The sequence below is a fragment of the Macrotis lagotis genome, chromosome 5 (assembly GCF_037893015.1).
Source record: "Macrotis lagotis isolate mMagLag1 chromosome 5, bilby.v1.9.chrom.fasta, whole genome shotgun sequence".
Taxonomy (NCBI): domain Eukaryota; kingdom Metazoa; phylum Chordata; class Mammalia; order Peramelemorphia; family Peramelidae; genus Macrotis; species Macrotis lagotis.
The window spans coordinates 57,166,529-57,183,739 of NC_133662.1; the positions used below are offsets into that span (position 1 = coordinate 57,166,529).

At 41.3% G+C, this 17,211-nt stretch overlaps 1 protein-coding gene across 1 annotated transcript in view; it reads right to left on the reverse strand.

Annotated features, from left to right (window-relative positions):
- The window catches only part of B3GAT2 (beta-1,3-glucuronyltransferase 2), a 92,125-nt gene extending 77,175 nt beyond the window's left edge, over positions 1 to 14,950 (reverse strand). The window contains exon 1 of the mRNA XM_074237314.1: positions 14,360 to 14,950. Within this exon, the coding sequence (XP_074093415.1) occupies positions 14,360 to 14,950 (591 nt within the window). The remainder of the gene's footprint in view (positions 1 to 14,359) is intronic.
- Positions 14,951 to 17,211: the final 2,261 nt, after the last annotated feature.

Sequence of the window (17,211 nt, forward strand, 5' to 3'; positions counted from 1 at the left end):
AGTAAGATTGTAGAGGGGATTTTGTAATTCAATGGAGTTACAAAGAGTCAGATGGGATTAAAACAACAAATAGCTAGCACTGATAAAGCACTTTAAAGTTTGCAAAGAACTTTACAAATATTATTTCATTTCATTTTCATGACAATCACTCTGGGAAGGGGCTAGCATTATCCCCATTTTTAAGAAAAAAAAAACTGAGGCAGAGACTAAGTAACTTAGCTCAGGATCACACAGCTAATAAACATCTGAGGCCAAATTTGAACTTGGTTCTTTTTGATGTCATGTCTAGTGCTCTAAACATTACATCACTTGGCTGCCTCATGAGTAAGACCTCAGAGCCACTGAAGCCCCTTCCATTCTGAAAGGTCAGAGATTGGAGGTAAACATTTCATTAATCTGCTTTATATTTGTAATATACTTTTAGCTACCACTTCTATTTTATTATTTATTATCTTAAAAATAACCCTAGGGTCCATAGGGCACATAAACTATTCATCCCCATTTTTAAAATGAGTTGATTGAGATACAGAGAAAATTTAGGTCACAGCTGGTTTGTGGTTAAACAAGAACTAGAATCTTCTAATGGCATCAGATTTTGTGCTCAGATCACACTGCTTAACTGCAACTATAGCTGCTGCCCATTTTGACCTTGGGTCAGGGAATAAGGAATAGGTAGGCAAAATATCGAATATAATATAAAGCCAATAACACTATCCTAGGAAAAAGGACAGGAAAACCAGATTCTAGTCCTAATTCTATCATTTATGAGATGGGTGACTCTCTAGGCAAGTCATTCAACTTATGTCTTTCATTTTGTTCATCTCTAAATGGACAGGAGTGAGTTAGGTGATCACTAAAATTTCTTCTGGTCTTAAGATGTTAATGCAATAGGATCCTATAGTTAAACAAGAGCATGATAGTGGAAAGACCAGTAGGCAGAGGACCTGGCTTTGAATGTGACTTAGCAACTGTGCGATTTTGGTTGGAAGCTCTCTGAGAATCTTTTCTTCATCTATAAAATGAGTGTTGGACTAGCTTTAAATCTATGATTATGAGCCATGCCAGGGGTTTTTTAAACTCCTGTGCATGTGTCTTATACTCCCCTTTAGCAATCAGGTGAAACCCAAAGACACTGCTTTTGAATGTTTTAATTGCATAAGATAAAATTCATAGAATTAAAAAGGAAGCCAACCATATCGAAATGTAATTTCTCAAAATACATTTTTTTAAAAAAGTACATGGACACAGGCGGCTAGATGGCACACTGAATAAAGCACCAGCCCTGGAGTCAGGAGTACTAGAGTTCAAATCCAGCCTCAGGCACTTAATAATTACCTAGCTGTGTGACCTTGGGCAAGCCACTTAACCCCATTTGCCTTGCAAAAACCTAAAAAAAAAAGGACATGGATACAAGGTTACAAAGTCCTGACTTACTATTTGAAACAAATACAATATTTGTATCACTATAGTTTCCTGTTTCTAAAATGGGGAGTTAACAAAATGTTTCAACACATTTTTTTTAAGCCTTCAGCAAAAATTGAAATGGAAAACAAATTTCAACCACTTCAATGCCTGGCAGCCCGCAGTTGCCCTCTTTAGAGCTCTCTGGCTTATCATTTAGGACTCCACTGATTTAGTAAGGTAGGACAATGTAATGTTAGTTCCTTAAGAGCAGAGACTATTTTCACTTTAGGTTTTGTACTTCCAGAGGCTAATATGGTGTTCAGCATATAAGTGGTTCATAGTCATTGCAAGATGAATTGAACTGAAATTTTATAGAGGAAGAAAGTGAGGGAAAGTGATGCTCTCAGTATCACGGATAAGTACAAGATCCCAAGTCTCCTGAATCCCAAGCTAGTGATCTTTTCCATATCTCAAATAACCTTCTCAATATATCATATAACCTTATGCTTGAGGCTACACGCTAGAAAGTTGTAAACAACTTTACTTCAATAAATCTTCTTTTAAAACCACAATGCACTTTTCAATCATAGAATCTAAAACAAAAAGTCAGCATCAATTGAATAAATGACATCTGGAAAAGATCACTAGACTTGGGATTCAGGAGACTTGGGATTTTCTATCTGCCCCTCACTGTCTTCATCTATATAAAGAAGTATCCTTTACTATGTCTCCCAGTCCTAAAATTCAGTGATTCTTTTTTATACTTTTCTACTCCAAGTCTATCACTTAATTTCAACTTGAAGCTATGAAATTTTGTTTTGACACACCCACATTTTATCCTTTCATGCCTCTGAATCACCACAAATGCCATTCTCTATCACTGAAACACCCCTCCCACCTCTTCTTCATCTAAAACTTCTTTTAATGCCCTTCCAGTCTGTTAAAATCTCATTTCTCCACAAAATCTCTTCTTGTAAGCCCTGTTTAACTCATTACACTAAGCAATTTAACAAGAAAAATGCACTCAGTGTTTTATACGGAGGTGCAAATCAATCTTGGGGTATTAGGAGTCCCCAGTAAGTATACCTGTAAGTTTGACTTTATGGAGGTGGTGAGCTCAAAGGTAGCTAGGTAGGGCAGTGAATAGAGCACTGGCCTTGAAGTCAGGAGGACAGGAGTTCAAATTTGGCCTCAGACACTGGATACGTACTAGTTATGTGACCCTGGAAAGTCACTTAATCCTGACTGCTTCCCATCTAGGGTCATCTCCAATGGTCCTGGTTCATATCTGACCACTGGACCCAGATGGCTCTGGAGGAGAAAGTGACACTAGTGACAACACAATACTGTCACCTTCAAATCCAATTCATGTGCTTTTCATGGCATCATCTCCCTGATGTCATGGTCTTCTTCAATAATGAAGGATAAAAAGCTAGAGAGCAAGAAAGCGAGGGATAAACATCTGACTGGCTCTGATAAGGATGGCTTCAACCCCCTAATATGCTTCAAGCAGAATATTTATCAAGTTTCCTAGGATCTTCATTCCTACTTCTGCCCTTCATCCTTACCACCCTCAACCCCATAGTTTTCAAGCACTGATACACATACATTTGTAGTGAGGTTTATAAAATCATAGAAACAGCTTGAACAAACCTCAGAAGCAATCTGAGTGGTGTCAAAACTCAAATAGAAATTTTTTGTTCAGTTAGGTCTGACTCTTCATGATCCCTGTTTGGAATTTTCTTGGCAGAGATAGAGTAGTAGTTTGTCATTTTTTTCTCCAGTTCATTTTACAGCTCAAGAAACTGAGGTAAATTAGGCCAAACCACTTGCTCAGGTTCACACAGTAAGTACTTTAAGGTTAGATTTTAATTCAGGAAGATGAGTCTTCCTGGCTCTATCCATGTGTCACCCAACTGCCCCAAAATAGGGAGTCCCCAAATCTCACAAAAAGATCCCTTAGAGTCATATATTAACTTAGAAAATCATATTAATATTATCTATGTTCTATTGTATTGTTATTTTGCTATTTCCCAAATACATTTTAATCTGGCTCCGCAGCACTGTTTGAAATCTCTAATCTAGACTACTCCCTTCCTATTGCAATTGAGGAAACTTAAGTGACTTAACCAAGATCATATAGGTAGTAAGTACTGAAGCTGAGATTTGAACCCAGGTCCTCTTGCTACAGAACCAGTTCTGCTTGTATTGTACCATGCTTCTTCTATTTAGATATGTTACTGCTACCATATTCACTAGCATTCCACATTAATAACACTATCTAATATTTATAAAGTGCTTTAAGGTATGTAAAGTGATTTACATAGATCATTTCATTTGAGTCCCATATTTATCCTGTGAGGTATTATAAGTACTATCAATCCCATTTTATAGATGAGGAAATTATAATTGAGAGAGAAAGTGAAGTAAGCATTTTCACATAGTTAGTAAATGGCAGAGAAAGTATTTGAACCCAAGTCTTCCTGTCCCTGAGATCTTAAGCCAAGAGACAGGTTTAAACACTTCCTTTCCATGCCTTTTCTCTATCATCTTACTGTGTATTCTGCCATGTGTGAGTGTGTGTGAGTTTGTGCATACATATACACATGCATTATGTGTGTGTGTGTGTGTGTGTGTGTGTGTTTGCCTTTATACACATTACTTAGACAATTAGGTGATGGAGTGGATAGGATAATAGGCTTAGAGACAGAAAACTCATCTTCCTGAGTTCAAATCCAGCCTCAGATACTTATAAGCTATGTGACCTTAGGCAAGTCATTTAACCTTGCTTGACTCAGTTTCTTCATCTGCAAAATGAGTTAGAGAAGTAAATGCAAACCATTCTAATATCTCTGCCAAGAAAACCCTAAATGGGATCAGTTAGACCCACCTGAAAAGTTTCAGCAACAAAAATGGGTGTATGTACACGTACATGTACACACACACACACACACACACACATACATACACACACACACACACACACACACACACACACACACATATTGTTCCTCTAATAGAACTTAAGCTCCTTAAGTACAGAGACTGTTTCATTTTTCTCTTTATATTTCAACACTTAACACACATTACAGTAAGTGCTTAATAAATATTGATTGTTTTTCATAGTGTCATTTACCCAGGGGGAACTTCAAAAATATAATTGACTGGCTGCTGACCCAGTTTCTTTGGGGATCATGATCTGACTGTGAGGCTTCATAGTACTATAGAGTAAATTGGATCATATTGAGAGACAAAGGCCCAGGTTCACATCTGGATTTTGTTTCTATCTGCTATGACTGAGCAAAGGAGGGAGCAAGATACTCTTTAAGCACCTTTATCACAAAGTCACTCTCTATTTCCTGAGGGTTTTCAACCTCCTAGTGGGGCAACTAGGTGGGTCAGTGGTTAGAACACTGAACCAAGAGTCAAGAAGACTCCAGTTCAAATCTGGCTTCAGACAGATTTGCTAGCTCTGACCCTGGACAAGTCACTTAACTCTGTTTGCCTCAGTTTCCTTACCTATAAAATGATCTGGAGAAGGAAAAGCAAACCACTCCAGTAATTTTGCCAAGGAAATCCTAAATGGGGTCATCAAGAGATGGTCATTTGACTGAAAATTTAGAGTTCTTCCTATTGGCAATAGAATTTGATCTTTCTCCAACTCTTAAGACTTCTTGGTTCTATATTGAAGACTCTCCTTCAGGCACTGGGGATGTATAAAGAATTTTCTAGTCTTCCTGTGAGTGCCCACTTTTACTATTTTATTTCTGCCTTATCTGCATGTGACCTTGTGAAAGTCATTTAACCTTGCTTAATTCAGTTTCTTCATCTGCAAAATGAGTTAGAGAAGGAAATGCAAACCATTCCAATATCTCTTTCAACCTAAACAATACAGGAGTATTTGACAAATAGGTAATTTGAAGTCCAAGAGAGTGAAAAGATAAAATACAAAGATTATAACATATTCAGTTCCCTGAAAACAAAACTAAACCTAAAATAAGGGGAGAATTGAATTTGAATCCTGCCTCTGACACTCACTTTGTGATCTTAGGATCATGTACAGAGCTGGAAAGGACTCTAGATCTAGTCCAATTCAATGATTTTTTTTCCTCAGATGAGAAAATGGAGACCTTTAGAAATAAAATAATTTATCTAAGGTGGCAGTCGGGTTTTGAATCCAGATATCTGGAATCCAAATGAAACCCTTTCCCCTGCCTTTCTAATTTTGAACAGTAGTGTTATCTCTCTGAATCCCAGCATCTACCTCACAGTCTGTTGTGGAAATTGAATGAGGTAATGTACTTATTATATTGAAAATCTCAAAGCAATAGTGACTATCAGTCATAATGATATAAAATAATTATTAGAATATATTTCTTTATTATGATTCCCATACACATATTGCTGAGAAACAGTATTTTCATGAGCAGGATTTCAAATTTACTTCTAAATATTGTAGAGCAGGGATGCTTAACTTTTTTTGTGCCATAGACTCCTTTGGTAGTCTTGTGAAGCCTATAGACCTTTTCTCAGAAAAATGCTTTTAAATATACAAAATAAAATGTAGAGAATTACAAGGGAAATCAATTAGGTTGAAATCTAGCTACAAAATATTTTTAAAAACACATTCATAAACCTCTAGTTTAAAAACCCCGTAGTACTATTATCGCACTGTAAAATCACTACCATTACAAATAAAGGAAGATAAAACCAGATGATCTTCAACTTATTGGGTTCAAAAGAGGTTCTATGATGTACTGATGTATTATAGATGAATACTTCTATTTTTGAATTTCTGCATCTAACATCTAGGCATCCTACTACTCACTTTGACATGCTTTCAATTTCAACACAAAATAAAATAATGGCTTTGCTCTAAGTGCTGTCCATCTAGGTCCTTCATTTTGTTGCTGACTATTCAGAGGTCACTGTAAAGACACACAATTTCTTGTATATCACAATAATTTGGAATGATTTGGAGGCCAGCAGATGCTATTAGTATAGGAAGAATCTAGCATCTCTTTAATAAAAACATGTAATGCTAAGCATTATAAATGTAGAAGTAAATACCCAATTTTGTTTGACGGATCTAATTCCTTGAGTTTTCTTGCCTGGAAATTAGGAATATTGGTTCTAATTCCAGTTCTACCACAGACTTGAGTAGTTTATAGAGCTGGGGGGCACTGAACAGATTATTTAGCCCAACCTCCTCACTTTTCAGATGAAATGTCTTCAGTCCACAGAGGTTTAAGTGATTTGCCTGCGACAACATAGCAAATTAATTTAAACCTCTATGGATTTCACTTTCCTCATTTGTAAAATTAGAGAGCTAAAGTAGAAAATTTCTCAAACCTCTGATTTATTTTTTTTAAATAGTCAAATTTTCAGGATAGATCTTTGGATTTCACAAGACAATCTCAATTATCCCAGGAATTAAAGTATCCTATACATCTTAAAAATGTTTTCAATAAGAAGTTATTGTAATTCAGCCTATTTTGGCTTCTACAGATAAAGGCTCAAAAGATAAACATTTAGCCAGAATGTTAAGAGTTTAAAATTGTAATGTATTCATGGTTAAAATGTGTTTAGCATGTGACCCTCCTGCTAATTTTTTTTCCTTTCTTGGATTCCAAATTTAATGATAAAACAACTGAATTCTTAGTTGAAGTGAAAGGCCAAAATGATTTTCCTTTAAATAATTTTATTTTTATTAACCTAGTTCCTTTTCCCTAAAGTTTTCAATTAAAACAAAAATCTCTCCTCTATTTAAATAAATAAATAAAGCCTGAGAACTTCCTAATCTAGAAGAAATTAAACAAGGGAATTAACAAAGATTGCACACACTAGCGAGGGGAGAGGGTAGTGCTAGCCTTCAAGAAAAAACATAATGAATATGCTAGTGATCTGGCATTGCCTTCTGCAAAACCTGCTGCCCTCAGGGAGTAAGCTGCCTTCAGTACACCTGCTGAATGTAAATCCAGGCAAGTGTCTATTTTCTAGAACTGTTATCACCTCAAATTGGTTCAGACCTCCAGCATCTCTTTCACATTATAAACTTCCCTATTCATTTGAAATAATTCAACACTGTCTACCTACTGCCATCCCATTCTGATACCTAAGGCTGTTTTGAAAACCATTCCTTCATTCAGCTCTGGGTGCCCTGGCAAGAGGCACAGGCTGGAGATGGAGTTGCTGATGCATATCGATGAGCATGAAATAAATTTTCATATTTTATGTCCTTGGAGAAATTAACCACTCTTACCTAAAGACTACAGAATCAACATTTAATTTGGAAGTCAGACAATAAAAAGCTTACATGCTAACATTAATTTCCCTCTAAGAAAAAATAAAAATCATATAATTTATAAGGAAAAGACAGATAAGGAAAACAAAAGTCAGAGGAAAAAGGCAGGGCTTATCATAATCAAGAGAGAAGATGAGTTCCATTTGGGAAGAGAAAATCAATAACAATAAAGGAGATGCCAGATTATCTAAGATTTTTATCTATTTCTGGGTTTATATATTAAAAATTATTAACTTCATTTTTGCTTCTACCCAGGCTGCTAATGTATCATTTTCAACAATTATTTAAAATAAACACAAGAATTACTGACCCTGGGGCTTTGATTTTAAGGTTTTACAGTTTCTGCTAACAAATTATTTCAAACTAAGCCACCTTCTTTTGCTATATACAAAGGCTGGGGTATCATTACTTTGATTTATTTATGTGCAGATAAATTTTTTTCCCCCTTTTAGGCTAAGAGCTGAGTTTATATGCAAAATTTAAATTTCATGCTTCAATGGAACTCAAATCCATAGTAATGTTTAGGCATAAACTAGACAAAGTATGTGGATATTCTAATAGGAATCCTAAAGCTGTAAAGAGTCATATTTAGATATTACTTGAACTCTATATGGAAAGCACCATCTTGAATACTGTACTTAAAATAGAATGCAGAATACTCAATAAATAAGACTATTGGCTTTAGCTTCTATTTTGTTTCTGAAGCATGTCTTATAAGCAATCACTATTCTTATTACTATTCATACAAAAGAAAAGTTATAAGCTCATAATTTGGAGGCAAGTGGAGCAGACAGAGGAAATTACAGTTACCCACTACAGGATCTAAGAAGTATCAAAACAAGTCCCACCAGCACAGAGCAAACACAAATTCACGGAGTCTACAAATAGAAACTGTTTTGACAGGGCTTCAGCTCTATTAGTTTGAAGAAACTAATCCTATTGGATTCAGCAAACATTTATTAAGTATCTATTAGGCAAGACACAGTGTAGTATAGTGGATAGAAGCTTGGTCTTAAGAGTCAGAAAGACCTGTAGCAAACCTAGAAAACTCCTTTATGCTCTAAATTGCCTATAACAATTATGAGAATTGTTCATCATGTGAATTAATTTAGGGAATTTCCATACCAGAGTTCCTCACATCAGTGAAATTACAGATCTAAGAAGGAAAAAAAAACCCAAAGGTACTAGATTTTGAGACAGATAAAAATAAAAAAAAATCTCTCTCTCCTTTCAAGGAGTTTTCAATCTCCTGAAAGGGAATAAATATACACAAAGTAAAAGCACTAATGGAAGGAATATAGGCAGGATGTTGGGGAAAAAGATTGGAAGGGACAAAAGGAAGAATATTTTGAAAACTAGGACATAATTCCCCGTAGTCAATCAAAACAGTACCACTCAGATATCCTTAGTCTCTATGCTTATGGGCAAAAACATCAAAGATGAGCCATCCAACTACAAAGAAATAGAGAGTATATAAGTTAAGCATACATATATGAAGCAAAGGGAGCGGAAATAGGTAAAAAAATATTGTGCACACTCTTTATTTTTCATTCCTATGAATGTATGTATGTATATATATATATATATATATATATCGGTATATATGTTCTTTATCAAAATGTATGTATATCCTAATAGCCACATGGCATGTTTTCAAGAAAGTAGAAGTTTAGTACTTGTGGTACTTTTTCAGGTCAATGCTCTAGACCTGAGGGACAGAAATGTACTAGTCATGCTTTACTCACTATGAAAAGAAAACACTCAAGTAACTGTATCAAGGTTAAGAGGAAATGTGAACCTCAGGTTACCCATTCAGGAGACACATGGGGGCTTTTACCATTTAGGGTAAATTGAATTTCAAATACTGTAACTCAGATCCTTTTTAATTTGCAGTTCCAGCTAGAAAAAATATAAGAGAGGAGTTCTAAAAAAGAGGAAGAAATAATCTGACCCAGGCCCCTTCATCTGTCCATCTTACTTTTTTTTTTTAATTCCTTGGAAGGTGGGGGAAGGAGATATCATCGACATGCAGCCTTAAGGGGCAATGGTTTTTACAGAGCCCCAGTTGGTATTGGTGTTTGTTTTCCTAATCTCATCTCATTAAGATCTCCAGCTTTCTATCACATCAGTGTTTCACAATTTGTTCTTGTCTAGAAAGCAATTTTTTTTCTTTAACCTTTCAATTCAATTGATTCCCAAAGGTGAAAACTGACTTTACCTGAGATTAATCAGATACAAATGCTGGAAAACATTAAAGGTTTTCAAATTTGATCCAATTGAAAATATTACTTGATAATCAGCTACATAAAAGTCACATTTATTTGTAATCCTGACATTTATTAAGGTAACTTAAATCCTTTGCAAATGAGCTGTTCTAGGTATTAGATCAATACGATATATAAAGGGTGGGTGGGGGAATGGCATTAGTCATGTTGGAGTTAGGATGACCCATGATCCAATTATCCATAAATCCTTAAGGGCTGTGCAGAAAACAGCAAAGGATATTTTAAGGTCAAAAAGTCTTTGATACCACTCCTCACGAAATGACCTGTTTTGTTTCTGCTGGTACAATTCACACAAAGCTTCATTTGCAAATAGATCTGTGTGTGAAAGTGGGGCTGTCCACCGCAAACATTGCTTTTCCAAAGCAGCCCAATAGAAAAAGGAGGCTGAAAATTAAGTTAGTTGGATGTGAGAAAAAACTACCATTTCACTTACTAAGGAGAAATAATTGAACATGGATTGCCTGTTGCGCCTTTAATTTAATTTGGAGACCTTTCATCCTTTACTTTCCTGCCTTTGCAGCCAATACATAGGGAGCTAATTTGTACCTAGTTCATTTTCCTCCTTTTATCTTATCTACTTTAACATCATTCATGGAAATTAGAAATTCCATGAATAAAAGATGAAGTCTGTCTTGGGACATTCTTTCTTAACTGCTGTGAATCTCTTTCTAAAAAATGGTTTTATAATATTGGGGTGGGTTTTTTTGGTAGGAGACAAAAGGATAAAACAAACATTCTAGTTTGAAGTTTCTACTTTCCTTTGAATATTACCACCCTAAAAAAGAAAGTCTTGTTTTTAGATATTGCTTTCACTTCTACCTATACATGCCATGTCTATATAATAGGATACAAAGGGCCTGCACCTGTGATTTCACTGGTATTGTAAAATTCCAACTCAGGAAACTCTCCCCCACCTCCTCACTTCCCACTTACATCAGCACCAAGGCAATTTAGCCTTTTGAAAGATGCTTAAAATATTAATAGTTGGTCTATTTCAGAAGTAGGGCTTGAACTCAGGGCTTCCTGGATTTGAAGACAGCTGTCTGTCCACTACTACATGAAGCATTTTTCAATACACATGAAACCATTAAATTCGAGAGTGGACTTATTTTATATTTGTAAGTTAAGGATTTCCAAAGAACTCAACCTTCTAGAGATATTAATGTATCAGTATAAAGATTTCCAAATTTCATCCAATGGTCTTTTCAAACATTCAACATAGCTCATTATGCAAATAAAAGAATAAGAGATTGTAAAAAGAGAATAACAGCTAACAGATGCCTGCCCTGCATAAAACGCTGTATGCTGTATGGAGGGGAGGATAACAAGAGAGATGAGTGAGGAGAATTCAGAGGAATTGGAAAACAATATTCCTGTCCTTGAGTTGCATAATGTTTTAAATTCTAAAGTGTGTCATCCATACCATAAAATTCTTGTGAATGGATGTGAAGGTGAAAGGGTGTTTCTTTGGTGGATTTAATAAGTGGTATTTATCTTTCTGTTTGATAGACAACAGATGCACTGCTTCTTTTTTATATAGTTTAAGCTTTTTTTTCTTTCATGCATGCATCTTTCTGGTTATGAATCCATATAGAATATATCTCACTGTAATTTTACATCCTTAAAATCTGTGCATATCCTCAGTGCATAGTGGGAATCTAATATGGTTTTCCTACCTCCCCTCCCTACACTTTTTTCTACTCTAGCAATTATTCTTCTTATGCTCCAATAAAAAATCTACAGGAATTTTCTCGTGCTGTTTAATGTCCACTAATTAACACCCTCCCTTCTAGCCTGGGAGACATCAGAAGAAAGGTTGTATTCTGATGAGTTGAGTTTCATGCGTGTGCCAATTCTCCCACCAGCAGGAAAAAAAAAGACCTCATATCTCACATCAAGGGGCTAAAAGCTAGGCATAAACTGAAAATCATTTTCCTTTACAATCCAATATCTGAACAGGTTAATTAAAAGGAGTGTAAATTACTTTACATAAACATAATAGATGTTCACAGTTAAAGGTAACTTCCAAGTGAGGGGGGGGGATTTGAGGTAAAATTATGGTGAATTAAAATTATGATTATGATACTGAAAGGAAATTACTTCTAATGAAGATAAATTCCCCAGAATGAGCAAAAAATAATCTTAACAGAAGAAGCTGGAACTATGTTTTGGAACATAGTGGGTGCCTGCCTAACAAATACTTCTTGACTTTGATAATGCAATGATCTTTCCAGTAATCATACAGACCCTAACCTTGTTTGTTTCTGCAGAAAATCACAGGAAAGTCATGCCTGAAGGGAGAGAGAGAGAAGAAAGTCTTGCTCTGATTGTTTTTGGAGTGGAAATTAGTGAATGAAAAAGATGGCACAGACTGAGGGTTTTTTTATGGGGGCAGAAGTCAGTGAATGAAAGGGATGGAGTAGAGTCTCAGGATTTCCCTCTGCCTCTCAGTTGTTATTGCCCTCCCTCCATATTAGGGAAAAGGGTTTCAAAAGGACCTTTGATTTCGCTGGTATTGGTGAAGGCACTCTCTCTACCAATACAGGTTAGTATCTTAGAGAAATGCCTAGATCACTGAGAGATTAAGTGACTTGTAAAAGGTCAAAGAGCCATTATGTTCCAGGTGGTCCTGGTTTCAAGGCCAGTTTTCTATCCACTGTGCTTTGATTCTCTTCTCTCCATACCCTTGTAGTACATATATATATATATATATATATGTATATATATATATATATATATATATACACACACACACACACATATACACATATACATATATAAACATATAAATACATATACACACATATTCAAACATACACATCATATGCATATAAATGTGCACACGTATATGTAGATACCTGCATATGTATACATGAAAGTGTCAGATTACACAAATTATATGCATATGTTTATATCTATGTAGTCACACGCATACACACTATCCAACAGAATACAACTGTCTAGAGAATAAGGACTGCATTTATTTACATATTTACTTATTTAATCTCTGAATCTCTAGAACCTAGCAGCGTCTGGCTCCTTGTATTAAACTTTAAAAGGATCACTAGGTGGACATTTGTCATGCCAGCAGTGAACTGACCGGTTTGAATAGATGGCCTGGATCCTGCTGTCAGGTCCTGCCCCACTGAGTGGAATACTGATGCTGTCAGTGCAAAAGCCATTTCTCCTAAGAAACATCTTGGAATAGGAGAGAAATGAGGAGTTGGGGAGATCAACATACTCCTTGGTTTTAAAAAAAAGAGGCTTAAGTAAAAATACTTGTGGGCAAGGCAAACACACACACACACACACACACACGCACGGAATCAAAATTCATCTTTCTTGGAAGCTTAGTTCTAACCTCAAGTAAATCCTAAAGGGTTTTTAAGGCAAATTATTTGCAAAAAGGCACGATTATTATTACTTGCATATAAAATGTGCCTTGAAATGTGCACAAGAAAGGGGTGGGGGATCGTTACTCGGTTGCTATCTTTTGATGCAGCCTTCCAATATTTCCTTTCTCCTCTTTTAGTGGAGCTTTAGGAAATTAGCCATGAAGCAGATGGAGACCCAGCCTTGATGAGCCATCGAACTCCTCTGTACACCTGACCATTTCCCAACACTCTGAAGTTTCAGAGCGGCTGTAGATTTTCTTCCAAGGATGGAGTTTCCACACTAGAAGCGCTTTACACAAATGAAAAGGCTCTGAATCAAAAAAGAGGGGGAGGGGGATTCTTTGCCTGTTCTTATTTTCTCCTTGGCTGAATTCTGTGATCTGACCGCTCCCCCTACCCCACCCCCCAACTCCTTTCTACAATTTGGACCACCTTTACCGTAGTTCAGGTCACAACTTTCCCAACTCTCCCCAGCGAGGTTTCCCACAGGAGGGAGTCAACTCCCCGCAAGCCCGGGGCTGCTTTTTGTTTTTGCGCCCGGCAGCTCGGGGTGAGCAGGCGGCACTCAGTAAGCGCCCGTCGGGCTGGGGGGTCTCCGGCGGGGCCGTCACTAACGGGAGAGCAGTGGGGTGGCCGGAGGAAGGCCGTGCGGGCGCCGACAGAGCGGCGGGGCCGGGGTTCGGGGTTCGGGTGGGACTCTCAGGACTAGCGCCAGCGGCTGCGGGGCAGCTGCCCCCTCGCCCGGCTGCCGCCCGCTCTGCTCCCCCAGGGGCGGGTCAGAAAGGACCCGGAGCCAGGAGGCCCCGGGTTCCAATCCGCCCTCAGACCCCTGGCTGCCCCACGGCTAGTGTGGTCTTGGGCAAGCCGCTCGACCCCAGCGCCTCGCAAAAACCTAAAGAAAGGAAGGAGCGGGGCAGCGGGGCTGCTGGGAGGGGGCTCGGGCGGGGCCCCGGCGCCGGGCGGCTCACTACCTCCTGGAAGAGCTCCAGACTGTAGGTGTTGTCGTCGTCGGCGAAGAAGAGCACGCCGGGCTGCGGCCGCTGCGGCCGGTGCTGGTGCGTCTGGCGCAGCCAGGCCAGGCCGGCGTTGCGCTGCTCCGTGGCCCGGGGCAGGCCGGGCCGCTTGTAGCGCCGGGGCGTGGGCACGTGCAGGTGGGTGCTGGGCAGCCCCGCGCGGGCCAGGAATCGGCTCACCAGCTCGCTGCGGCCGGCCGCGTCCTCCACCAGGATCCAGTGCAGCTGCGCCACCTGCCGGAAGGTGTTGGCCAGCCGGGTCAGCTCGGCTTTCTGCACGGGGCGGCTGTAGGTGGGGGTGATGGCATAGATGGTGGGCAGCGGCGGCGGCGGCGGCGGCGGCGGCGGCGAGCGGTTGCGGGGCGGCTCGTCGGGGCCGCCGTCCCGGGGGAAGAGCGCGGCGCGCGGGCGCCCACCCGCGTAGGGGGCGACGCGCGGCCGCGGGCCGAGGGGCGGCGCGGGCCGGCGGGGGTCCACGTCGATCATGATGATGACGATGAGCACCCAGGGCAGCAGGATGAAGAAGCGGCTGAAGAGGAGGGACTTCATGGTGCGCTCCCCCCCGGGCCCCCGGGCCCCCGCGGGGCCCCTCCAGGCCCTCCAGGGGGCACCCCGGGGCCGGGGGGGCAGGGCTGCTCCAAGCCGCAGCTCGGCTCGCGGGGCGCCCGGCGCCCGGCTCCCCCCGCCGCCGGTTCCGAGTTCACGGAGCCCGGGGGGGAGCCCTCCCCATGGGGCCCGGGAGAAGCCGGGGACCCCGGGCCGGGGGCGTCAGTGCATCGCAGTCAGAGGAGCCCGGCTTCCCCCTCTCTCCCCCCACCGCAGTTGTTGAGCTTAGCCGCGGACTGGGCCGGGGGGCTCCCTCCTGAGCCCCTTCCTCCTCTCTTCCAGAGTTGCGTGGCCGGGAGGGCCGGCAGGAGGTGGCCCGAGGGCGAAGGGCGGTGGTCCCTCGCCGGGCAGAGCGGCGCGACTGGCCCGCCGGTCCTCCGTCCCGGGGCAGCCGGAGCGTGGGGCTGCAAACGAAGGGAGAATCGGAGCCCCCCGAAGTCTGCGGAGCGGTGTGCAGGGCAGCGGGAGGGTGGCGGGCGCCCCCCGCCAGGAGGGCAGGCTGGAGGCGAGGGAGCAGCAGCAGAGGCTCTCCTCCCTCACGTCCTGGTCGGGGCAGTGAGGACTTGGAAGGGCTGCTGAGGACCGTGCAGCCGCCGCTCCGCCAGCTGCCCCCGGGGCCGCCTCCGCTGCCGACTCCGTGGCGGTCCCTCCTCCTCTGCTCCGAGCATCTCCAGCAGCAAGATCCCAAAGCAAGGAAAGAACAAGAAGGGAAAAAAAAGGAGGGGAGGGGAGGCTTGTGATGCAGACTCTAGCAACCCTCCCAGTTCTCCTGTGGGAAGACAGCAGCGCTGCCACTGGTGGAGAAGAGGGGTTGTGAGTGGGGGTGGGGGTGGGGGGGCGAGGGAGCTCTTCCCCTGCTCTTCGCCTGGGTCTTGCTGCCGGTCAGGATGAAAGCTCCACGGAAGCCTGCGGCCGCCGCTGCTCCTGCCGCCGACACCGCCGCCGCCGCCGCTAGCCTCTGCTCTGCGTCCTGCTGGCCCTGCCTGCCTGAAGCCAAGAGGGGGAAGGTCCCCCGGGGCTGCACTGGAAAGGGAGGGGGTTTCACAAGCTGCTTGCTGGGGAGGCACTGGATGCTGGGAGGTTTGTTGGCTGATCTCTCTCCTTTCTGAAAGACTGCAGGGTCTTTGGAGAGCAGACAGCAAAATCTATTCACTTGCTGAAAACTCAGTAGCTCTCAGGTGGGGGGGGGGAGAGAGCGGGAGAGAAGCAGGGCGGGGGGGGATTCCTCAAACTGTGAAAGAGAGAGAGCGAGCCAAAAATGATTTTTTAAAAAATGCTTCTTATTTAGAAGCAGCATATTGGCTGTGAGAGAGATCACAGCAGCAGGTTTGCCTACTAGGGGATCATACCAAACAGCGTAAAACAAAACGCACTTTTACAGAAAGGCAACAATCAATAATAAAAAGAAAAAAGCCTCAGAGCTGGATGTCACATAAAGGTTTGGGTTTGTGAGAGAACCCGGGAAAGGTTTCAATTCAGATAGTTAATGTTTGTTTCCAGCTGTGTCATTCTACACAAACCCCAAACTTTAAGTTCCTAATTCCAACTTGTTTCATTTAGTGAATTCCATTCTTCCTTCTCCCCTTCTTGCTTCCCCTCATTTTAATATCCATACCCATATCAATAATAATCCCCTATGCCTAATGCTCTTGCTATCCTGATTTTTACAGCCGAGGGCACTGAGGCTCGGAGGTTTCTTCTGAGTCATAGTGCTACTGGAAAGGATGCTTAAAAACCATCTAGGCTTATCTTCCTTTGTCTGAGGAAACTTGCCATCGAGTGAGGTCAGGTGTCTTGTCAACCATCTCAGGCTCCGGGGGCCAAGCGGAGGCTCAGAATGGAGGTTTTCTGACAACTGAAACATACCACACAGTGCCACAGGATAATGTCCTAGACCCTTTCAACACGGACACCCTGCTGGCTTTCTATAAATATTAAATAACAAAATGTATCATCCAAACCCAAAGAGATACAGTGTAACCAGTAGGAATACAGACACAGCTCTCTACTCTTCAACCAGCATTAAACAGGGCCAATCGCTTTGTGGAGTACGGATGATTATTTTCAACCTTGTACTGGATGAAAGGAACTTGGCAAATGTGAATCCAGCAGCTGGATCCCTTGCTTTCCCATTGGCCTCAGAGAGGGAAAGGAGCAAGGGTAATTAATGTCATTCTATTCTGTCCCCAAATGCATTATAAGCA